The sequence below is a fragment of the Heterodontus francisci genome, chromosome 19 (genome assembly GCF_036365525.1).
Source record: "Heterodontus francisci isolate sHetFra1 chromosome 19, sHetFra1.hap1, whole genome shotgun sequence".
Taxonomy (NCBI): domain Eukaryota; kingdom Metazoa; phylum Chordata; class Chondrichthyes; order Heterodontiformes; family Heterodontidae; genus Heterodontus; species Heterodontus francisci.
The window spans coordinates 65042393-65068230 of record NC_090389.1 but is presented as its reverse complement, the minus strand read 5'-3'; the positions used below and the strand labels follow the sequence as shown (position 1 = coordinate 65068230).

General features: G+C 40.9%; 1 protein-coding gene across 1 annotated transcript in view; it reads left to right on the top strand.

The window, feature by feature from the left end:
• Positions 1-25838, top strand: part of cfap92 (cilia and flagella associated protein 92 (putative)) — a 160801-nt gene that overhangs the window by 97464 nt on the left and 37499 nt on the right. Inside the window, exons 10-11 of the mRNA XM_068052273.1 lie at positions 15038-15942; positions 17304-17498. Coding sequence (XP_067908374.1) covers positions 15038-15942; positions 17304-17498 — 1100 coding nt within the window. The remainder of the gene's footprint in view (positions 1-15037; positions 15943-17303; positions 17499-25838) is intronic.

Below are 25838 nucleotides of genomic sequence, written 5' to 3'. Positions count from 1 at the left end.
GAGGTATCAGCATGCACCTGTTGCTTTATCTCCCCCACTCCTTTCACAACAACCCTACCATATGCCTTTCTCCTCTCAGATACCCAAGAACTGTCACCTGACCAGGCAGTGGTACAAGAGAAAGAGGTGGAAGAGCATGAGGACAGCGATGAAGAAGAAACACTTTTACTCACTCTCACACTCACAGCCACCAGCTCAGAAAATGAGACAATGCATACTTCAGATGACAGCTTACAGTAAGATATGCATGTGCTGAGACACCGGGCACAAATGGCCTTCAGCCGGGACAGTGCAGGTGCCAGCTCACTGGAGGGTGAGGTTGCAAACAGGTTCTACTGCAGAGGACTCAGATGAGAACTGCGATGGGGCAGCCTACAGAAGAAAGCTGATGTGTATGCACAATTAAATACTTGGTGCATGGGCAGGCCTGTCAGAAAGCCTGTGGTCAATGTTAAGGAGCATGAAGGAGTCCGGCACCAACTTGACACAAGGCTTTGTGCAGAACTTGGAGCCTATCCTTTCCTGCGTGGAAGTGGTGACCAATTCCAATTGCAGACCCAACCACGTTGCAGCATCTGAGGGCTAGTGTTTCAGCTTCCATCACAGCACAAGCCGAAGCCACCCAACATCTGGGTGCTGCAGTGGAAGCTCAGACTGAAGTCATGTAAGGTCTGCTTACTGCCTTTAAAGCTCAGGCTGCTCTCAGACAGCTGCCATTATGGCTGCGATGCTGGTGTGCTAAAGGGCTTATGGATATCACAGCAGTCCAGCAATCTGTCCTCCAACACATTACTAGCATTGCTGAGGCATGATTTGATTTATAAATTTGGTTTGGAATGCATATTTGGTGGTGGCTTTTATTTTTGCATCGATGATAGTTTCATGGCACCATTACTGAGACACTAGCTTTCAATTCTAGATTTTTATTAATTAATTGAATTTAAATTTCACCAGCTACTGTGGTGAGATTTGAACCCATGTCCTCAGGGCATTAGCCTGGGCCTCTGGATCACTAGTCCAGTGACATTACCACTCCGCCACCATCTCCCCGTACCCTCATGATGGCGAGGTAAGGCAGCATGTAGCAGGCCACCATAAATCTTGACAGGGGTGCCCCACAGAAGTTCAGGCGGCTGAAACATTGTTAGAGCAGACCATTGGGATGCTTAATCATATTTTGTGTGACAGCCTGGCTTTCGTTATATGCATCTATGTCTGGGAGCAAGTGCTTGTGCAGAATCCTTGAAGTGAGGACAAAGTCCTACAGCATATGCCACACTCCACTCTGTAGCCTTTAGCAACTTCAAATAACACTACAAACCACCAAACACTCTACAATTGCGGCAACAGCCAGTATAAATTCATCAGCAATTAACCAGAAAGTAGTTGATGGTCCCTTTAAATAGCACTGTGTGGGATCCTTCCTGCTGCTGAACGAATGCGTTATAACACCCACACCAATATGATGTCTGGCACAGTTAGCACCAGAATCGTGTGCACACCATGAACGCTGTTTGGGAGGCGAAGCGGCACTTGTAGCAATGACAAACTGGGCACTAAGGAACTGAATTTCACAGCCCAAATATGTGTCAAAGTGAATTCTTTGTTACAGCTCCTGGGTTATATTATTGCATAGGTAGATAATGGGTAGTGTGAGGCAACACTGACACATAAGGAACGTGGGACCGACTTATAGGAGCAACTTAATGCCACTGAATTTGCAAATATATGTACAGCAGATGTGAGTTCATAACACACTTATTAGGGCTTGTTTATGTACGGCCAGAGTTAATAGCCTCAAGGAACCTTCACTAACGTTAAAGGTCAGAAGAAACCAGAGTATCCTGCAGGTGAGTCTGTAAGTATTTTAAATTTTTTTGGGAAATGTATTTAAGTTTTTAAACAGATTTTTATGTTTTTAATTTATTTCAAAGTTTCTTTAATTTTTGTTATAAAGTGTTTTAAAATCTTTCAATTTTTTTCAGTTTTAAGGTTTCCAACTGAGCCTGAGGAATTATTTAGTTATAGCTTTTTGAAGAAAATACAGTTTTTGAAAATATTGCTGAGAGAATACGTTAAAGTGTCCTTGTCTATATTGGCAAACAGGTAGGCATGGATACAAGTGAGTAGGAGCCACAGATTACCTACAGTGCTGCTTCAACTTGTGGCATCTTTGCAGTGGTCCACCTGATCCTTCTCCTCATTCATTTCAAAGTAAAGCAACAGGGAGAGGCATAAGGGATGCTGGATGATCCACTTTTGCTAGCTGCAGTTTTTAACATTTGCGGTGATGCTCACTTGTTTTGATTTTCAAAATGTCGATTTATTTTGGTGTATGTTCCTGAAGGCTGCGTCCCCCTCTAACTAGTAGCTGAGTTGTGCCAGCTGATAGACAGCAACAGGAACAGCTCTTAAGGGAGATCTTCAGCTGACTATGATCCGGGCGCACTGCCATATGAGCTTTGTCATCCTGGTTCCCCATTGGCAAGAAAGTCAATTCACTCATTCATTGACATGTCATCTCCATCGAGAGCTACTAAGGCTTCATTTGGAGAGTATTAGAACATTAGAAATAGGAACAAGAGTAGACCATATGGCCCCTCGAGCCTACTCTTTTGCACAGGCATTTCCTCACCTTGCTAAAATCATTAAGCACACCATTGCCAAAAAGAAAATCACTGAAAAGCAAATCTGACAAACATCCTACAGTTTCAGACCATTTTGTCTTCCCATTGATGCCTGCTACTGAGTGTCCTTTCAATCCTAGCCTCCAGCTTCTCTTGCTGCAGCAGGGTTTTCTGAGGTGGCTGGCTGATAATTTACTGCAGGAGCCTTGGAGAATGGAGATGTTACTTCTTTGTTTTTGGTTATGGTCCATTGCCCCTATAAAAAGAAAGTAAAGAGAATGAAGGCACTCTGTGTACCATCATATGGAATGCAACCCACATTTCAGAAGACATTTTTTCATATGAGAACAGATGCTGGCAATGAAATACCTACCTAGAGCCTTCCACTGCTTCTCAATATGTTTAATTCTGAGTAATGAAAGAATTGCAGAGTGAAGGAAGGGGTGTGCAAAACTCTGGGGTACTTCCTGCATATAAGTGTTAAGTTGCAGAATATGTCCATTGTAATAAGGGAAAGATGCTGCAACTGGAAAACATGCTTATTACAGTGCAATGTTGTAAGGTATGACAATGCTGTACTGGGAAATGTCAATGAACATCTTCTGGAATTGGGTAGCTGTGTAATGGTTTCTGAAGGTGCCACTTATTGCCAATCCCACTTCCATCCACTGACCTGCATCATATCCTTTTTGAGCCTCCTTTCCTCAGGGCCAAACAATTGGGTCCCCATTTTCTGAATTACATTCAGTAACAGCTCAACTAGCAATTATGTCACTGGACTTGAATCCATTTACCCTAGGACAAACATTGTAGCGCAATTACACTCAGATGACAGAGTTTACCTGGAAAGCTATCCAAACCATGTATAATTGATCCATTTTCACAATGCACATAGGGATGATTTAACTACACTGACCAGTAACTGAACAAAATTGGTATTCTGAGTTGTTGAATATGAAGCCTGCTCGTGTATTTTAGAGTAAAAAATATTTCCAATTAGTACATTAATGCATTTATGCTCTCAAATACTAAAATATTTATGAAGTCTATAGATGATAAGTGCAATCTCTTGGAGAGTCTGCATTGAAAGGGTTAATGCCTATTTGCTATGTAACGAATGTTTAATGCCACAAATTTCTGAAGTCTTATTGTGGGTTTACGGAATATTGAAGATTATAGCAAAGTTTTTTTTGAAGTAAGATTTCAGAAAGGCCTCTGTTCCAGATGGTTCTGGGGAAAATCCATCTACTGTTAAACTACCTGTTATATATAGATAAACTAGAAGTGCAAAAGATTTGAGTAGTTTTAAATTTTGATGCAAATTGGATCATAAATCTGTACTTTTTCAAATATTGCTTTGACACATTTGGCTTCAACTGTAGAAAATCTTTTCTGATATAAACACTCTTTTGTCTATGCTATAAGTACATAAAACATTTTAGGAAATTGGAAATATTATTAGACCCAACAAGTCTATCTTTTTCAATCCCACCTATTCCATCGTAAGAAAAATTGAAGATAAATGTAAAAACTGTTATGATTACATCTTTAAATTGCATTGGTTGAATCAGTATTATTTCCCTTCTCGCCCTCTAACCACCTCCCCAATTCTGGACTGAGAAAGGTTAAAGAAGTGAATAAATTAAAACTTTTTTTTAAAAGTGTGTTTTTTTTAAGCGGGTAGAATTTTATTTTATTACAAACGACAAACTAAATAAGAAACATATAATGATAGAAATACACGCTGACCCAGCTCAGCATGTAAAATATCATAAAATGTAATACAGATGTTGTAATAAACCTCTATTGTTCCTGAGTTCCTTTTTCTAATTAATGCACCAGAGAGAAACAAGAAAAGAAACGGCAAGTTAAAGAAAAAAATAGAAAAGACAGGTGTTCCACCCAATCACAAGGTGGACACAGCATTTCACATTATAGTTCTAAACCCAGAAGTCGGTATTCTGGATGACTACACAGAAATATGTTCCGACCCTTATAGCTCTGTGTCTTAACTCTTGACTTCAAAGGCCTCCTCATCCTATTCCAAATCTGGTGGTACAGTTTTAGCTTCCCCCTCCCCTGCCTCCCAACCTCATTACAAAATGTCAATGACATTGATCATTCATCCAGTAGGAATATGTTTATAGCTCCTTTGAGTGCAAATAATGCCAATGGAATCATTTGTATAAACACGGTGGAGTTTTCGTCTGCGACAGAGAATCCAACAAACATATTTTAGGATCATTATCAATAGCTGTGCCCTCCTGACCTGCTGCAGCATCCATCAAAGCACCCTCTTTGCTCTGAGAAGAGGAGGATTTTAGGGAAATTCCACACTGTGTAAAGAAGGATACTCTCTTCAGTGTCACAATGTCAACCTCCACCATCTGATGAACAGCTCAATTTAGTAATTTTCTGCGTATCTAATCGAATCTGTTGAGGATTATCAACTGAATCAACCTCATCCCTACAGTGATTGACATTCCTCAGGGGAATGTCCTAAGCCCAACCATCTTCATCTGCTTCATCAATGACCTTCCCTCCATCATAAGGCCAGAAGTGGGAATGTTCACTGATGATTGGACAGGATTCAGTGCCATTCATGACTCCTCAGATAGTGAAGCAGTTCGTATTCACATGCGGCAAGATCTGGATAACATTCAGGCTTAGGCTGATAAGTGGCAATTTACAGTCACACGATACAAATGCCAGGCAATGGCCATCTCCAACAAGAGAGAATCTAACCATCTCTCCTTGACATTCAATGGAATTATCATTGCTGAATTCCCAGCCATCAACATCCTGCGGGGGTTACCATTGACTAGAAACTTAACTGGACCGGCCATATAAATACTGTGGCTGCAAGAGCAGGTCAGAGGCTGGGAATACTGTGGCAAGTAACTCACCTCTTGATTCCCCAAATCCTGTCCACCATCTAAAAGGCACAAGTCAGGAGTGTGATGAAATACTCTCCACTTGCCTGGTTGAGTGCAGCTCCAACAACACTCAAAAAGCTCAACTGCATCCGGGACAAAGCAGCCAGCTTGATTGGCACCCCATCCACAACCTTAAGCATGCACTTGCTCCACCACTGGCGCACAGTAGCAGCAGTATGTGCATATATAAGATGCACTGCAGAAATTCACCAGGTCTCCTTTGACAGCACCTTCCAAACACGTGATCTCTACCACCTAGAAGGACAAGGGCAGCAGACGAATGGGGAACACCACTAACCTACAAGTTTCCCTCCAAGCCACACACCATCCTGACTTGGAACTATATCGCTGTTCCTTCACTATCACTGGGTTAAAAACCTGGAACTCCCTCCCAACAGCACTGTGGGTTCCTACATCATATGGACTGCAGCAATTGAAAAAGGCAGCTCACCACCACCTTCTCAAGGGCAACTAGGGATGGGGAACAAATGCTGGCTTTGCCAGCGATGCTCACATCCCATGAAAGAATTTTAAAAAGGCATTATATCAGATTGTTGACCACATGAAATGTGTGAATTCATCCCCTGTGTAAGCAGAAAGTCTAGCCCTGAACCAATTGTGCCAAATGCCCTAGTTATACCATTACCAAGGCCAGCATTACCTGGGTGGCACAGTGGCGCAGTGGTTAGCACCACAGCCTCACAACTCCAGGGACCCAGGTTCAATTCTGGGTACTGCCTGTGCGTTTGCAAGTTCTCCCTGTGACTGTGTGGGTTTTCGCCGCGTACTCCGGTTTCCTCCCACTGCCAAAGACTTGCAGGTGATAGGTAAATTGGCCTTTGTAAATTGCCCGTAGTGTAGGTAGGTGGTAGGGAATATGGGATTACTGTAGGGTTAGTATAAATGGGTGGCTGTTGGTCGGCACAGACTCGGTGGGCCGAAGGTCCTGTTTCAGTGCTGTATCTCTAAATAAATATAAATTAAAATAAAAGCATCATTCATCATTCTGCTCCCTGACCCAGAAGGTAGACCCTGTACAACTACACAGAAGGAACTCATTTTCTTACAATGTAATAAGTTTGAAAACCACAGTGTTATATTGTGATGTTTTTACTGAACTTAAACTTTCAGCATGAGTATGGGGTCATTAATAACATATTTAGCTTTTGTTTGATGACAAGTTTTACCTTCAGACTGACCTCCAGTACAGTCTTACAGGCTAAGATATAATCTATTAAAATGATAATATTTATACTATATTATTGGTTGGTTTGTAGCTAAAGCATGATTTTAAATAAATCTTAAATAAATACTTGTGTTTTGTGTCACTATATCCTGCCTCTTCAGATTGCTTCATGGCCCCACATTTCAGGCAGTTGGAAGGGCAAGATCGTCATAGCTGTCGAGTTATCTGTATCCTGCTAATCAGTAATGGGCCAACTTAGTCCTTCCAATCTTTTTGCTCTTTTTCTTCTCCTCCCCACTCCCCCCCACCCAAGGTGGTGCATCGCATCTACTGAAGAATTGAGAAAACCCATCCTATGAAATTCAGGAAGTTTGGAATATCGGTCAAAGCTAAGGGTGACCTTAAAACTCTCAAGCTGTCTTTATTTTTCTTAAATCATTAGAATTATTTTGATGTATATATTGGTAGTAATTTACAGTATTGTGATTCCCCTCCATACCTTCCTCCCTCTCAGTGATTAACAAACACATATAACCCATAGTAAATCTGCACATTGAAATCGGACGATGCAAACAACAATCCAGCTGAGAGATTAAAGGAAAATGCTTCATGGCATCCCCCATGTGATTGATGTTAAGTGTTGGATGAAAACATCTCAATCAAAAACCTCCCCAGTCTGGTCCCATAGATTACCAACATAACATGGTAAAAGATGAAATAAAAACAGAAAATGTTGGAAATACTCAGTAGGTCTGGCAGCATCAGTGGGGAGAGAAACAGAGCTATCATTGCAGGTCGATGACCCTTCATCAGAACCAGTAAAATTTAACAATATAGTAGGTTTCAAGTAGATCAAATGGAGGAGGGTGGAAAAAGAACAAAAGGGAATGTCTGTGATTAGGTGGAAGATGGGACACATTAAATGACAGAAGAGTTGGTGGTTCAGAGCAAGAGGGAGTAGTCAGGGGATGAGTAAAGAAACAAAAAATGCGTCTGGAGGAGATGTCAATAGCCGAATAATGAACAGTTGCCAATTGAAAACAAAAACAAGAGGAAAAAAAGAGAAAAACAAGATTAAGGCCAAAACATGCAAAGAAAATAAATCAAAATGTGGGCAGATATTATGATCTGTAAAATATGATGTCATTAACAGTGCTAAGAGAAAAAAACTTTTACAGAAGCCTTGGATAGGTCAAATTGACCGGCCTGATGATTTATTGCATGTCTGCAGTTGTACTAGGAACCTAGAAATGTAGAGGACCATAAAAAACTATTGAGATCCATCTAGCCTCTTCCACTGTCTAGTAAATATCATATCCCAATTTTTCACCAGGTACTTAGCCAATGATCTCTTGAAACTGTTGGCCCCTCTTGTAATTCAATTCCAAACATTAACCACACTTTGCATGAAATATTTAGATCAAAACTGTCTTCCATGTTTGAGGCTGTGTCCCCTTGTGGCATCTGAAATGGTTAAAAGTATTTATGCTTGTGTTGCCCGTGCCTTTTAGGACCTTGAATAAGACCTTACCTTCAGTAAGATTACTCCAGGCCTTCTCTTCTCCAATGTAAACATTCCCATCTTCTGCAACCTCTCCTCATAATTCAGGTTCTTTATTCCAGCTATCAATTTAACTGCCCTTCACTTCACCCTTTCCAATGCAGGGATGTTTTTCTCATAATTCAGTGACTAAAGTTGTACACAGCATTCCAGGTGGAGCTGGAATAAAGCTCTATATAACTCAATCACCTCCTGAGGTTGTGCATCATTCCTCTCACCTTGCAGCCCAAGGTCTTATATTGCTTTTTCCTACTGCTGCCACACACTGTGCTGGTGGTCTCAGTGATTTATCCACCAGTATTCCCAAATCACTTTCTTGAGTCATGCGCTGTACAGTAATACTATTCAGGTTACATTGCCATTATTATCTTTATCTAATCTCATGACTTTGCTTTTAGCCACATTAAATTACCTCAACCCAGCTCCCCAATCTATCCTTTACTATTGATCAACCTTTGCCCTGTTATACACAGTACATTTCAATTTATCATCTGTAAACTTTGGACAATTTTGTTTCTGTCTCACTTCAAAGTCAATAATGTACATTGTAAACTAAGCTTGAAGAAATGCAAAGGTGTTAACTGCAATTTGATTTAGTGGCCCTATCTCTATATTCTGGAAGTTTCTCACTAATTCCAACTGTCTTGCACCTTCTCTCCCCACCTTCAATAATCACTTCAAAATCTCCTTCTTTATAACTATGCTATCAGTAACCTTCCCGAATTCTCCTAATATTGCTCATAGTCCATTCCATCTCATTGAAGTACCTCAGGATATTTACTACATTAAGATGGTATGTAAATGCAAATTAATGTTAATTTTTGTACAATCTTTTAACCATTTTGAAAAAACACCGCAGTTAAAACAACATTTTCATCAAAACATATAATTCCAAGTCATGGAAATATAAACTAAATGGACAATTTTAAAGTGAGTGTAGGAACAGGGAATCCTAAGGGTTTACAGATACAAATCTTTGAAGGTGGCAGGACAAAATTGATAATGCCATTAAAAAAAACACATGGGATCCTGGGCTTTTATAAATAGAGGTGCAGAGTATCAAAGCAAGGGAGTTATGCCAGTTGTTTATAAATCATTGGTTAGGCCTCAGCTGGAGTATTACCATAGAATCACAGAATGGTTACAGCACAGAGGTGGCCATTGGGCCCGTCATGCAGGAAACTACAGGCCAGTTAGCTTAGCATCTGTCATAGGGAAAATGTTAGAAGCTATTATGCTCTCTCACTCCCCCACCTTTTCCCCATCGCCCTGCAAATTTTATCTCCAGATAATTATCCAATTCTATTTTGAAAGCCACAATGCCTCCACCACACTCTCAGGCAGTGCATTCCAGATCCTAACCACTCGGTGCGTTAAAAAAAAAATTCATGTTGCTGTTGCTTCTTTTGCCAATCACCTTAAATTGGTGTCCTTGAGTTCTGGATCCTTCCATCAACTGGAACAGTTTCTCCCTATCTACTCTGTCCAGACCACTCATGATTTTGAATACCTTTATCAAATCTCCTCTTAATCTCTTCTCCAAGGAGAACAGCCCCCCGCTTCCCCAATCTATCCACAGAACTAAAGTTCCTCATCCCTGGAACCATCCTTGTGAATCTTTTCTGTACCATGTCTAATGCCTTCGTATCCTTCCTAAAGTGTGGTGCCCAGAACTAGACACAATACTTCAGTTGAGGCAGAACCTGTGTTTTATACAGATTTATCATAACATCCTTGCTTTTGTACTTTATGTCCCTACCTATAAAGTCCAGGATCCCATAGGCCATATTAACCACTTTCTCACCCTGCCCTGCCACCTTCAAAGTGAGTCTGGGTAATTTTTATATATTTTTTATTCATTCATGGGATGTGGGCGACGCTGGCCAGGCCAGCATTTATTGCCCATCCCTAATTGCCCTTGAGAAGGTGGTGGTGAGCTGCCTTCTTGAACCACTGCAGTTCATGTGGGGTAGGTACACCCACAGTGCTGTTAGGAAGGGTTCCAGGATTTTGACCCAGCGACAGTGAAGGAACAGCGATATAGTTCCAAGTCAGGATGGTGTGTGGCTTGCAGGGGAACTTGGTGGTGTTCCCATGTATTTGCTGCCCTTGTCCTAGGTGGTAGAGGTCGCTAATAATGGAAAATAAGCAGATGGCAGATAAATTGAACAGGTATTTTGCATCGGTCTTCACTATAGAGGATACGAATAACATCCCAGAAATAGCTGTAAATCAGGAAATGGAAGGGAGGGAGGAACTCAAGAAAATTACAATCGGCAGGGAAGTGGTACTGAACAAATTGTTGGAGCTGCAGGCTGACAAGTCCCCGGGTCCTGATGGACTTCATTCTAGGATCTTAAAAGAAGTGGCTAATGAGATAGTTGATGCGTTGATTTTAATTTTCCAAAATTTCCTAGATTTGGGGAAGGTTCCATTAGATTGGAAAGTAGCGAATGTAACTCCTCTATTCAAAAAGGGAGGGAGACAGAAAGCAGGAAACTACAGGCCAGTTAGCTTAGCATCTGTCATAGAGAAAATGTTAGAAGCTATTATTAAATAGGGCACTTAGAAAAATTCATGTAATCAGGCAAAATCAACATGGTTTTGTGAAAGGGAAATCATGTTTAATCAATTTATTGGAGTTCTTTGAAGAAGTAACATGTGCTGTGAGTAAAGGGAAACCACTGAATGTATTGTACTTAGATTTCCAGGAGATACTTGATAAAGTGCCACATCAAAGGTTATTGCGGAAAATAAAAGCTCATGATGTAGGGGGTAACATATTGGCATGGATAGAAGATTAGCTAGCTAACAGGAAACAGAGATTCGGCATAAATGAGTCATTTTCTGGTTGGCAAGATGTACATACGAATTAGGAGCAGGAGTAGGCCACTCGGACCCTCGAGCCTGCTCTGCCATTCAATAAGATCATGGTGATCTGATTGTAACCTCAACTCCACATTTCCATCTACCCCCAAGAACCTTTCACCCCCTTGCTTATCAAGAATCTATCTACCTCTGCCTTAAAAATATTCAAAGACTCTGCTTCCACCGCCTTTTGAGGAAGAGAGTTGCAAAGACTCACGACCCCCTGACAGAAAAAATTTCACCGCATTGCTCTCTTTAATGGGCGACCCCTTATTTTTAAACAGTGACCCCTAGTTCTAGATTCTCCCACAAGAGGAAACATCCTTTCTGCATCCACCCTGACCCCTCAGAATCTTGTATGTTTCAATCAAGTCGCCTCTTACTCTTCTAAACTCCAGTGGATAGAAGCCTAGCCTGTCCAACCTTTCCTCATAAGACAACCTGTCCATTCCAGGTATTAGTCTAGTGAACCTTCTCTGAACTGCTTCCAATGCATTCGCATCCTTCCATAAATAAGGAGACCAAAACTGTACACAGTGCTCCAGATGTGGTCTCACCAATGCCCTGTATAACTGAAGCATAACCTCCCCACTTTTGTATTCAATTCCCCTCGCAATAAATGATAACATTCTATTAGCTTTCCTAATTACTTGCTGTACCTGCATGCTAACCTTTTGTGATACATGCACCAGGACACCCAGATCCCTCTGCATCTCAGAGCTCTGCAATCTCACCATGTATATAATGTGTTTTTTTATTCTTCCTGCCAAAATGGGCAATTTCACATTTTCCCACATTATACTCCATTAGCTGGATCTTTGCCAACTCACTTAACCTATCTATATTCAAGTATGAGAATTACCAATGCAGTCCCTTATGGCCAGAGGAGGTGCTGGATGAGAAAATCTCAGTCCAACATGGGATGTTTGAATCCCACTAATTTCTAGAAGTGGATGTTGAGTAAGGAACAAAACAGTTTGTTTTTGAAGAGCACTTGTATGAGAGAATCATGTTGATTTTTTAAAAGTTTATTCTCCATATTCTGATAAAATTGTATTGTGGAAACAAAACGCGATTTTATTTGACAGGACCACAGTTCACTGCAGGCACTCAAAAACAAACCCACACAGACTGCTGGAAGCCGACAACAGCAGAGACCTAGGAAAATGCAAGTCTGTAAATCTGTTGGGTTCAAAGCTGCTGTTCCAATAAAATAAATGCAGGGAAGACAATTCTGCGCATCAGAAGCCAGAAATCAACGCTGAAAGCATGCCAAAAAATAAAAGCAGTGCAGGGAGGTTGCCTCACCCAGACAAGAAGATTGCCCAGTCATCTGAAAGCACCTATGTGTCTGGCTTGATTCAAGGATCATTGATCCATCATATGTTGAAACGAACATTCTACGACCCAGACTATTGAACATTGTTTTCTACAATGTTGGTGCATATTGTTCTATTTCCTTTGTGTCATGTTACCATGTGCACAATATGAGTTTGCAATATTTTGGTTACAGTTTTCATTTCATAGTTCCTCCCTATTTGTGGAGAGGAAGGGAACAGAATGACTCCACTGAGAATAGTTAAAGATTATCTACCCTCTGAACTGTTTTCATCCGGAAGTTTAATAAGCAGTACTTTCCATTGTATTATTATGACAGTGATTTGTGCTGGAGCTGTGTGATTGGAGGATAAGTGCTGATATGGGGGTTCTTTTTTCCAAAAATATACATTATTCATAAAATCCTTTAAAAAATATATTACAAAACAGTTCAAATTTGACATTTTGGAAAGTGAAATAGAGATTCCTTCGATACAGAACATGAGGTGCCTCACAACTCTTGCTATTCCATTTTATATACAATGTACATTTGTATTGCGTAGCAAAAACATTGTTGGTGCATGTAGCCTGAAGGGTTTTACACGGGTTCCAGCCCCTCAGTATACTATGGTGGGAGGACCTTACACTGTGGCTTTTCCCCATTGAGCCTTTGCGGCAGCCTTTGCCAGTCTGCAACACTTGGCAGTGAACAACTCTGCACCAGCAAGATTTGGGTAGACCAAAGAGCGTCTTTCACCAAGTCGATAGTCCTCCAGGAACAGTTGATGTTTATCTCGGTGTGTGTCCCTGGAAACAACCCGTGCAGCTCTGATACCTATGTTAAAGAGCTGCTTGGGATGAACCTCAGCAAAAAACACTACATCTCTTTCCACACCTGCTTTGCAAAGGCACATTCCAGAAGGAGGTGGATTGATGGTCTCTTCCCCACCACAGCCACTTCAAGGGCAGCGTGTGCAGGCGGTGAGAGTCTGGGCATGCAGGAAGGATCTGATGGGGAGGGCCCTTCTCACCACCAGCCAAGCTATGACTTGGTGCTTGTTTGAAAATGCTGATATGGGGGTTCTTGCAGTTGTGTAGCTGTCCTTTGACTGAAAGTTCCAGTTTGACAGCTCAAAACATACATGTTTACTGTATACAAATTCTGCTTTGGGTTGTAGATGCTCTCCCAGTCATTAGCAGTGAGTTTTTAAAGAGAAAATCTCAGAAGGGAAACTCAGCAAAAAAAAGTTTGAGAAAACCTGTTCCTTTTAAAAAAAAAATCAGAAAATGCCAACAGCAGCAGCCAGTACTAAAACTTTACTGTAACTGGGAAATATGAATTATAGGACTTGGACCATTTAAGAGCTTCACCACTCAAGGGGCATCCCTTAGAGATCAAGGGAATGCCCAACACAATCCTGTCCTACAGATGAAAAGTTGTGCTAGGCTTTATTATTAAAACATTTAAAATGATCTGTCGCTCCTCTTCAGCAGGATCACTTTTGGCCTGTTTAAATAACCTGCCAGAAAATTGAACTTTATGCTAAAGTTTTGCAAATCTAGCTGTATTCATCTGAGCCAGATTTTCTGGTTTCTTAGCACCTGTTATACTCCTGCCCCATTGGTATTAATACCAGAAAATATACACTATTAGGCATTTTAGAATGACCTTCCTCAGCCACATTTATCATGTGATCTTGGAGTGTTTCATTCTGACATTCATTCTTAAGTACTACCCTCTAGATAACAAGAATGGGGAAGATTAAACTCTTGTAGGTTGCGTACACTTGTTTTCTTGTATTGGGAATGCCAGTTGGCTAGCTTGTGGCAAGATGCTATCCAGCAGTAAAGAGATCTAGCTCAAGAAACATTTACAAAGACAAGGATGTAAAATTATTGTCTGACAAAATGGAAGTTTGGCCCACAAGGTGATACTGTGGAATAAGACAGATAATTTCTGTATGAAATCATGTCACAAAGTTGCTGTATTAAAGGGGCAAAGAGGTATTTATATGAAAGGGAGAAAGCTCACAATTACTTACAATTTCTATTCATGCCATTGGAATAATCATAGGTTAATGTTTCACATCTAAAATCAGGTGTAGAATAAATTCATTTTAAAAAGTGAAGGCTTCTAAGAATTTGAAATATTAAATTTGGTATTTTTGATTTTCATGAATAGGCAGAATACTGATTAGTTAAAACCCTTAAGGACCTGTAACCTATTGCATCAACATAGTATATTGTACTTTAAAAGTTGTTTATAAAGCAAATCTTCCCAAATTAGCAAAGGAAAAGAAAATAGTAAGACTATTTCCGTACAAAATAATAATTACACATTAAGCATATACAATAGTTTAAGGATTTTTCTATTCTAGCATTGCAGGTATTATTTTAAACCTATGCACATATGAGGTTGTTCTACCTTTACCTCTGATGTTAGAACAACATTTATAAGTATATATTCTGAAGGCTTTAATCTAACGATATTATGAGAAATACAATGACTAATATTATGTCCTAATATTGTTTCTTTTCCAAGGAAAGATGTGGCCCTGTGTACTGTCAGTATCAATTCTATGATCTGCCACATCATCAGACTAAAGGCAGAGGGCATGGGACAGAGATTTCTTTCAAGGATGTGAATGTGATTCTAACAGGGACCTTCAATCCAGATAAACTCAAAGAGTATCTACTTGGGCCTGCACTAGAGATAGAGGTTCACGACCGTGACAGAAAGTTGAAGCCACACTCTCAACCACCAGCATTGTTTGGTACTGAGCCTGAAGATACTAAACTGAGCAATGTCGGCCTTGTCAGCAGTAAACGAACTGTCCATGATCCTTTCACAAACACAAATAAATCTTGGGATCCTTATGGCATTGCTAAGGTGACCTTTGCTGACCTTGTGTATGGTGAAAAGTGCTTGAATATTGCTGTGTCTATACAGAACAGTAGTTCACCAGATCCAATGGGTTACCGAACTGATGGATTGGATGAACGTATTTTAGGTATTTCAGGAGCTGTTGATGGTCCAGAAGACAGTCCATTACCTAAAGGGCATTATTTGGAATCAAACTCTGTGCTTAACGTGAGAGTTGAGCTAGCTTATCCTTTAACGGGAAGCACTGATGTGCCAGGTGAAATAGGGGAGTGCCAATTTGGTCGAATTATTTACATTTTTGACTATAAAAACACAAACTTTCTTCATGATTTGCTGGAAATAATTAGTTCAATTAATTCTGTAGCACTTTGCTTGGATTCTCAGACAAATAATGAAAATGAAGCAGCCGACAGAGCACTTAAAACGGACGTTGAGCAAAAAGAAAGCTCCTATCTGGATATTTTGACAGGTTTTCATGTAATGGATGGAATAATCCATCTCTTTGTTCTGGAGGGACTGAGAAACAGTGGAATCAAGAAATTGTGGGAAAAGCTGCCAATCAGGTGAGAGAATCCAGTGCAACATGCACACAAAATGATATCTTACAATGACAAAAATGCTAAAAATGTTTGCTTAAAATATGTATCCAGATAGCAAAAATGAAGGACTGCTGACAAAGTGACTAACCAACAAAGAGAGAAAGGGTGAAAGACAATGCTTCTAAAACTAGCTTTTCAAAAAGTGGTAAAGTACCTTAGTTAGTGGTACCCACAGGATGTACTGTAGCAATAAATAAGCTGGCAGGAGCTCAGGCATGATCCCATCCAACAAGCAACCCCCAACTTCCTATGCTCATTGTCATTGGATGACTCATAGACAGTAGGACATTTCAGTCTTAAGGGATAGTTTGTGGTTTTCCACAGGAGGTCAAGCCATCATTCTTAACCATCCCCCAAAAAGGAGAGGGGAAAGGCTAACAACTTGCTCAGCATTTGGCTTATGGCCTGAGGAGATTGGCTGCTGGGCCAAAGAGGAAGAAGATAACTCACTACATCCTCTGTATTAAATCCCATGCAGAGAATTCGGTGAACAGAGCTGTCTACAATCTGCAATTTTAATAAAATACATCGAGTTAACTGCTCTTCCAGAGTGGGGAAAAGGTCTGATACCTATCAAAGCAAATGCAGCAAGGAACTGACATTTAATTAAACAAATCTTCAATAATGAAAGTGAGCAAGTAGCAATGAATATGAAAATTCACAGAAAGTTATAATTTTACAAATCCGTTAGTATGTTAATTCTTTGGATAAATTGGGGATAAAATTGGTCTTATCTAGTAGCGTGAAACACACTTGCTGAATTAGCAGCTTGTTTTACACCACCCTTAATGGAAAAGAAAATGTGACCCTGTGTAAAACAGGATGATGATTTGTTACAAGCACATTTTACCAATCAATTTCACCCCTATTTTTATAACATATTAAATGTTCTTGAATCATAAGTGATGAAAGATTTATGTAGACAGATCATATAAAATAATCCTGATGGTGCAAATTCTTTTGTAGTGAATTATACACAAATAAGATCACTCATTGCCACACGAACTTGTTTGTTTATTATATATAATTAAAAATCTTACATCTGTGCACATTACCTGCCTAGAAAACATTATTTCCTGTTGTCCCATTTAGTTAACCTTTTTCTGTTGTAAATTTCTATGACCAAATTTTCCATTGAATTTCCCGCCATTATGGTTTTGTAAGGAACCAATCAAATCACTCAAAATGTAAATTTTAAAAAAAAGGATTTTTCATTTTTCTCAGAAACTGAAATTTAAACCAATAGAAATTGGCCTGTGCTGGCCTCTATGCAAGGGAATCCACTTGTAAAAAATAATCTTTCTCTGTTTATTTATATTTTTCAGATCTCTGGCTCCTGAGGAGGAAAAGATTAAGGTGCTGTACAATTCTGACTTCAGTTTTCATCAGCGGTTGTATGCAAACTTGGATGACAGGTTTTATCATATCTACCTCCATGAGCCCCTGTACAATATTGCAAAGCAACCTTTGCTGTATATCAGGGATATGACGCCTCAGGACTGCTTTCAGGCCTTGTGTAGGTGAGGTCTTCCTTTACAGATCTAATTAATTGAAAACAAGCTGCATTTAATGGGCAATCTGAACGAGATCATTTACATTTTATAGTTTCTCTCTTTCATAAAAACTTCATTTTTGTCCACTCTTAACATATCTCTCTGCAATGTAGCTGTTGCCATTCTAGAAAATGGAGGAAAAAAATTCTTAGAATTTTGGTAATACTACTTGATCCAGTTTGGAAGATGTACAAAAGTGGCCTTGTCTGTTAACTTCTACCCTCTTTGGGGACATGTCTGGCATAACTAAAGCATAGAAGTTGCCATGTAGTTACATCACAGGCACAAATATGAACCAAATGCTATAACTCAGGAAAGCTAAATTGGCACATCATAAATAACTATATATTCATTCTATTGAAGGTTAAGGTTGATACTCTAGTTAAACACAGAATAGAAAATAATGAACTCTGAAATTTCAAAGATCAAAAACTTCTAATGATGAAATTATTTTAAAAAGCCAATCATCTGATTCAGAGGATATACACAGTGAGCAACGCTTCATATCACATCAGCTGTCAAACAAGTTTAAGATGCATGATAGAAAATAAAGGTACATTGACTGTTAACCTTAGTTCAGTGGTTGTACTCTTGCGTGAATCAGAAGGATGTGGGTTCAAGTCCCACTCCAGCGACTTGAGCACATAATCCAGCCTGACACTTCAGTGCAGTATTAAGGGAGTGCTGCACTGTAACAGGTGCCATCTTTTGGCTGAGATGTTAAACACAGGCACAATCTGTCATCCCCCCAAAAATATTTAAAGAGCAAGGAAGCTCTCCTATATCCTGTCCAACATTTATCCTTTAACCAACATAACGAAAACAGTAATCAGATCATTTGTTTCATTGATGCTTGTGGGATCTTGCTGTGTGCAAACTGGCTGCTGCATTTCCTGCAGTGAACAAAATTCAAGAGTACTTCATTGGCTGTAAAGCAGTTTGGAACATCCTGAGTTTATGAAAAGCACTACATAAATGCAAGTTCTTTCATTCTACTGTCTCAAACCTTTTAGTTCCAAACCATCCAGTTAAGGAGCAAATATGTAAGTCATCCCAATTTTTGAATAATTTCCAAAGATAATAAAACTTCCATGCCAAAATCTCTGCTTAACTGTGCACTTTGGAAAATATATTTTTTAAATGTTCTAAAACTTTTAAGTTCAACTTTGAAAAATCAACAAGAATTACTTGACTGAGAAGACATGCAGAAAACCTGCCTCGATGATTTATTTCTACTGAACAGGCCATTAGGACACTTTTGAAGATTACCCAGAATGTGTTGTGTACATCTCTTTGATGGCACAGCTGAGATCAGGAATTCGTCACTGGAGAATTACAGGCTCGCCAATAAAGAATGTTGTAATAGGAAACTGCCTCATCATTGAAACTATTCAAAAGAAATACCCTCAAAATTTGGTTGCATTGTCCTGTATTTTCGGTGCTGTGGGTGCGGTTTCAGGTGTTCGCTCCAGTCATGCACAATTCTGTGGGCCGTGCTGGACGCAATTTTAGGTAGGTTGTTAGTGCAGGTGCTGGGAATGTGAGCTGGAAGTGTGCAGAGTAGGCATATTGTGACAGTCAGCGTATAATGCTGATTTGATGCCAGCAGTGCCATTTTCAACCTCAAAGCTCCAGCTAACGCCTTCAACCTCGTACAGCTGAGCATGCATTCAGCAGCAAGAAGGACCCCCTATCAGCACTATTTAAAGAGATCATCAACCACTTTCAGGATAGTTGCTGATTTATTTTTACTGACTGTTGCTGAGTTTGTAAAGGTGCTACTATTACTTAAAGATTGCTGAAGTCTACAGCAAGTGACATGTGGTGAAGACCATGGTTCTTACTTTAAGGGTTCTGCTCAGACTATTTGCTTCCTGACATGGGTGCTGTAGTTTCTATCCCCCTTGGCCTGCAGCTTGATAGGGAAAGTGAGCAGAGGTGACACAGAGGAGGACAAGCTGCTCGAAGGTGGAAGAGGTGAAAGGGAAGAAGGATTCTGACCAGCAGGCCAAATCCACTTCAGACCTTTAAGGAAGCAATTCTCCTACCTTAACTTCAATGAGGAATAGTGTGTGCAAAGTCTCTATTTCACTAAGAAAGTGCACACTGAAATCTGTCACCTATTGCAGACAGACCTGCAGCCTCAGAGCAGGGTGAGGAGAGTGCTGCCAGTGACTTTGAAGGTGGCCGTGGCCATGAATTTCTTCAGGCTGGAGCAGGCAACACTTCCAACATCTCATAGTTCACCATCCACTGTTGCATAAGGGAAATCACTGAAGCTCTGTATGCATGGAGAGCTGACCATATTTCATTCTATCTTGCCAGAGAGGAGCAGGCACATGGCTTCGCCAGGATACCAGAATTCCCCATGATGCAAGTTGCCATCAACTGCACATACTGTGTGTAAATTTGAAGATATACCACAACCAGAAGGGCTTCCTCTTCCTCAATGTCCATCTATTGTATGACCATACTCAACACATCATGTAGGTCAATGCCAGGTATCCTGGCAGCAGTCATGCATCCTTTATTCTGCGCAGACCCCTGTAACATCAGCATTTAAGCCAGCATGAGAAACCAGAGGGTAGCTACTGGATGATAGGGGCTATCCACTGGTCACCTGGCTCATGACGCCAGTGCGGAACCAATGCACACATGCGCAGCATTCATATAATGCTGCCACATAAAATGTCATAGAGCAGACCATTTGGGGCGGTTAAGCAACACTTCTGCAGCCCATCCACTCTGAAGGAGCCCTGCACTACTCTTCAGAGTGCATCTCACAATTCATCGTGGTTTGTTGCATCCTGCATACCCTTGCCATCATGAAGACACAACCCGTGCCATCATGAGAGCACTGCCCTTGCTGTCAGATACGCAGTGAGCAACTGAGAATGAGGAGGAAAAGGAAGGGAGGAGACAACCAATACTGCCCCTTTACTGTCGGGTTGTCCGCGATTGGCTCATCTGACTCTGGTACCAGCGAATGCAACCCAAATTCGCAATTCAACATCTGTCCCAAACCTTGCCTGCCCCTCTGATACTGATCATCACAGCGTCCTCTTGGCCACAATTCAAAAATAAAAACCACCACCAAACAAACATTCCAAACCAACTTTATAAATTAAACCATTCAATATTCCATACAAAAGTCAACTGATCACCTTTGTGCATTTCCTTTGCCTTCCGTATGCCTTTCTCTGACCTAATGCTCCTACGCAGTACTCACCTATGGCTGCAGCATGACTTTTGGAAGGCTGCTGACTTTCAGTGGAGGAGACTGCAGATGTCCTTACAGGATGACCTCAAAAGCTCTGGGCCTAGAAGGCCCGTCTGTGGACTACATCACCTTGGTTATGGACGGCAGCAGTCTGAGTTGGCTTGCTGACAAGTAACAGCAAGGCCACTGACAGAGTGGCTATCATCCTGAGTGATGGCAGCAGTTGCATGCTCCACAGACCTACTGCCACTTCTCCGGGGTGGTGCCTCACCAATCCTAGCAATGACTTGGAGGACAAATTGCTGGACGGCTGTGACACCCTGCAAGCCCCTTTGCACACTGGTATCCACAGCTATGTTGGCAGCAGTCTGAGCTTCCATGAGAACAAGCTGAGCTTGCATGATTTCAATCTGAGCTTCCACTGCATCACTCAGGCATTGAGTGTCTTCTGCTTAAGCTGCAATGGAAGCTGAGATAATGGCGATCAGACGCTGCATCATGGTTAAGTCTGCAAGTGTGGTAATGGAGTTGGCCACAACTTTCATACTGGAAAGGATGGACTCCAAGTTCTGCACAACACCCTGTGCAAGGTTGGTGCCAGACTCTTCAATGCTCCTTAACAGTGACTGTATGCTTTCTGCCAACGCACTAAGTATTTCATTCTGCATACCCATCAGCCTTTTTCTAAAGGCCAACTCATCAAAGTTCTCATCTGAGGCCCTCGTGGGACTGCCCTTTTCCCTGTCCTGGCTGTAGGCCACTTGTGCCTGGTGTCTCACCATGTGCAGATCCCACCTCTTAAGCTATCTTTTAAAGTATGCGCAGTGTCAGGATCTGAGCTGGTAGCTGTGACTGAGTGTGTGGCGGTGTTTTTTTCATCATCAGTCTCTTCTGTTTCTTGCTCCTATACCACTGCCTGATCAGGTTGCGTTCTTAGATATCTGAAAGGGGAAAGGCACAAGGGGAGGGTTCTGAGGAGGGGAAGCAAGAGGTGTATCTATAGACTGTCTGCAGCTTGTAAATCAGAAGAGATTGTAGGATGAGAGGGATGTGGGATGGGAGGAGGAGGATTAGGCATGAGGATACTGTCATCTTAGATGGTTTCAGACCCACCATTGGCCATGGCCTCAGTTATGGTTGCTGCAATGATGGTGAACACTGTCTCTTTCATCAAGGTGAGGACATGCAGCCATGCCTGTCCCCTGCTGATGATGTACTGCTGCCTGCGATTATGCACCACTTTGTCGTGCAAGAGAGAGATAAGTGTGTTAGTGAGTGTGGTGTAACCTGTTTGGTGATGTGCTTGTCATGGTTGAATAGTTGGCAATGTACACAAGCTGTGAGATGTAGGTATGAGGCTTGCAGCAATTTTAAGTGTGTAAGGGTGAGGTGAAGCTATGAATGTAAAGTATGCGTCGTGCTTAATAGAACGTGAGAACATAAGAAATAGGAGCAGGCCAAACAGCCCTTCAATAAGATTATGGCTGACCTTTTGTTCAACTCCACTTTCCCACCTGATCCCCAAATCTCTCGTTTCCCTGAGAGTTCAAAAATCTATCTATCCCAGCCTTGAATATTCTCAATGATTGAGCATCAAAAACATTCTGGGGTAGAGAATTCAAAAAGATTCACAACCCCAAGTGAAGAAATTCCTCTTCATCTAAATTTTAAATGAACAATCCTTATCCTGAGACTCATTCTAGACTCTCCAGCGAGGTGAAATAACCTCTCAGTGTCTACACTGTCAATCCTCTTCTAAACTCCTTAGAATGAAGGTTCAGTTTACTTCACCTCTCATCACTGGACAACCCTTTCAATGCAGGAATCAATCGAGTGAACCTTTGCTGCATCGCCTCTAAGGCAAATATATCCTTCCTCAGATAAGGAGACCAAAACAGTGCACTGTACTCCTGGTAAGGTCTCCACAAAGCCTTGTACAATTGTAGCAAGACATCTTTCCTTTTGTACTCCAGCCACCTTGCAATAAATGCCAATATGTCATTTGCCTTACTAATTGCTTGCTAATTTTGTATTTCTTGTACTAGGACACCCAAATCACTCTGAACATCAACATTTTAAAAATATTATGCTTTACTATGCTTCCTACCAAAGTGGATAATGTCACATACATTTCCCTACATTATATTCCATCTGCCAGTTTATTTCTTGCTAACTTAACCTGACTGCAGTCTCTGTGTCTTGCTCACAGCCTTCTGCCACACCCAGCTTTATATCATCACCAAAACTTGGATACAATACTCTTGGCCCCTTCACCCAAATCATTAATATAAATTGTAAACAACTGAGGCCCCAGCATTAATCTTTGCGGCACCCCAATAGTTACAGCCTGTCAACTTGAAACCGCCCCATTTATCTCTACTCTCTGTCCATTAACCAATCCTCAATCCAAGCTAATATATTACCCCCAACCCCATGAGCCCTTAATTTGTGCAATGACCTTTCATGACCTTGTCAAATACCTTCTAGAAGTCCAAATATACCACATCCACTGGCTCCCCTTTATCTACCCTGCTGGTTACACCTCAGAAAACTGTAATAAATTCATCAGATACAATTTCCCTTTCCTAAAACCGTGTAATCATATTCTGATTTTCTAAGTGTCTTGTTAACATCTCCTTAATAATAGATTCCAGCATTTGTCTGACAACTGATGCCAGGCTAACAGGCCTGTAGCATCCTGTTTTCTCTCTCCCTCCTTTTTTGAATAGCAGTGTTACATTTGCTAACTTCCAATTCACTGGGACCATTCTTGAATCTGGGGAATTTTGGAAAATCCTAATCAGTGCATCCACTATCTCTGCAGCCACCTCTTTTAGAATCATAGAATGCAGACCATCAGGTCCAGGGCATTTGTCAGCTTTTAGTCCCATTAGCGTCTCTAGTACTTTTCCTCTACTAATATTAATGACTTTAAGTTCCTCAGTCTCATTGGTCCCCACTGTTTGTGGTGTGCATTTTATGTCTTCTGTGAAGACAGATGCAAAATATTTTTTTAATGTCTCTGTCATTTCCTTATGATTTCTCCAGCTCAGCCTCTAAGGGCTCAATGTGTACTTTTGCTACTTTCTTCCTTTTTACCTACCTGTAGAACTCTTACAATCTGTTTTATATTTCTTGCTAATTTACTCTCATTCTATTTTCCCCCCTCTGTCAATTTTTGGTCATCTTTTGCTGGTTTTTAAAACTCTCCCAATCCTCAGGCTTACTACTATTCTTCAGAACATTATAAACCTTTTCTTTTAATCTAATATTATCCTACCTTCTTTAGTCAGCCAGGGATGAATCACTTTTCCCATGGAGCTTTTGTTTTTTAATGGAATGTATTTTCAATGAGAATTTTGAATCATTTCTTTACATGTTTGCCACTGCTTGACTAGCTGCATACATTTTGATCTATTTTCCCAAACAACCTTAGCCAACAACCTATGTAATTGGCTTCATTTAAATTTAAGACTCTTGTTTTGGATTAAAGTACATCACACTCAAACTTTTTTTTATTCATTCCTGGTATGTTGGAATTGCTGGCAAGGCAGTATAAAATATGAAATTCTATTATATTATGATCACAAATCCTAGAGACTGTTGGCAGCTGAGTGAAGGGTTGGTGTGGTGAATTGAGCAGTGTGTGAGGCTAATGGTGCTGTTGCTGGGATATGGCATTTGAAGATGCATTCACAGGCAATGACCACTTATGTGAGGTCATTGGACTTCTTGCGGCACTGCATCCAGGTCCTCAGGACTAGACTGCTGACGTTGATCATGATGGCTATCTGTTTTCACTGCCATCGCAGAGTCTATCTGGAGGGCCTCCTAGTCCCCTGTGGATAGAGGACCTCTCTTGTCCTGTATACCTCCTGCATGAAGACCTCCAGTGCCGTGTCAGAGAAGCTTAGAGCACACTGCCATGTTGTGCCATTTCTGTGTCATTCTCAGGTCAAATTCATTTTTATAATGGCTTGCAGCATCTGCTGCAAAGTGCACCGCCCTTAAAAGGTGCAGGCTAACCTGAACTCATACTAGCCTTTCATGATTTTTCACACTCTGTTGAGCCATGCAGACACTGCATGCTGGCTGCACACTGCAATCATGTAAATGAGTATGCAGCACAAAGGATTAATTGTGCATCGTGATCCCCATACCCGTTTTCAGGGACAATTGAATTCTGCACCTCACTGTGTTGAGCTATCTCAGAGCTTCACAGTGAATTCTAGAAACAAGTCTTTTGTTAAAAATCTAGCTATGTCGCATGGCTGCTGGCATATTTTTAAATCTTAAACCGACCAAGTGTATACAGGAATTGGAGGCTTCATGCCCTACAGATAAACAACACTCATTCACAAACCATAATTCTAACCAAAAGCACTCATTTACTTTTCTAAGTGTTGAGTCTCTTTTTATGAAGTTTTGTTAGCGTAAAGGCAGAATGATATGACCATCAATACAAATTGAGATTACACTAAAATAAGGACAACAAATTTCTGTTAGATTCTTCTGTCATCCAGTTGCTCGTGGTAATGTATAAAAGTTCAAAAGTGCAAGAAATTCTAGGATGAGCTATTGAGGTGTTTCTTAAATTCTAAACAACAGCATTATACATTTAAAAACAGTTTGTAGAGTGGCATCCTGCTTTTGAGAAAGCAGCAGAGCATATTGATATTCCCATGTAGGATACAGGTTCACACTCATGGGTCATGTCATGCAGGCCCCTACCTGTCAAGAATGAGGCACATTAATTTCACCACAGGGACACTAAATTTCAAATTGTTGCTGGGAAGAAGAGAAGGCCTGTTACAAGGTATTGCCAGGCCCCTGGCTGGAAAGACATGTTTGCATATTAGCAGACAGTTTGGAAGAAACGAGCTATCCCCTGCTCCCATACAATATACAGAAAAGACCTAGTCAAACCAGTCAATCACGTAACCACCCTGCTGGTCAACTTGGGGAGTTTTAAATTGTAGAGACAGTGTCTGAACTGGCAGAAAGCTGTATGCTCCTGGATTGAAAAGACCTTCTCCTCTCCTGTCTGCTGCCATCTCTTTCCCACCAGCTTTGGAATCCATTGAAGA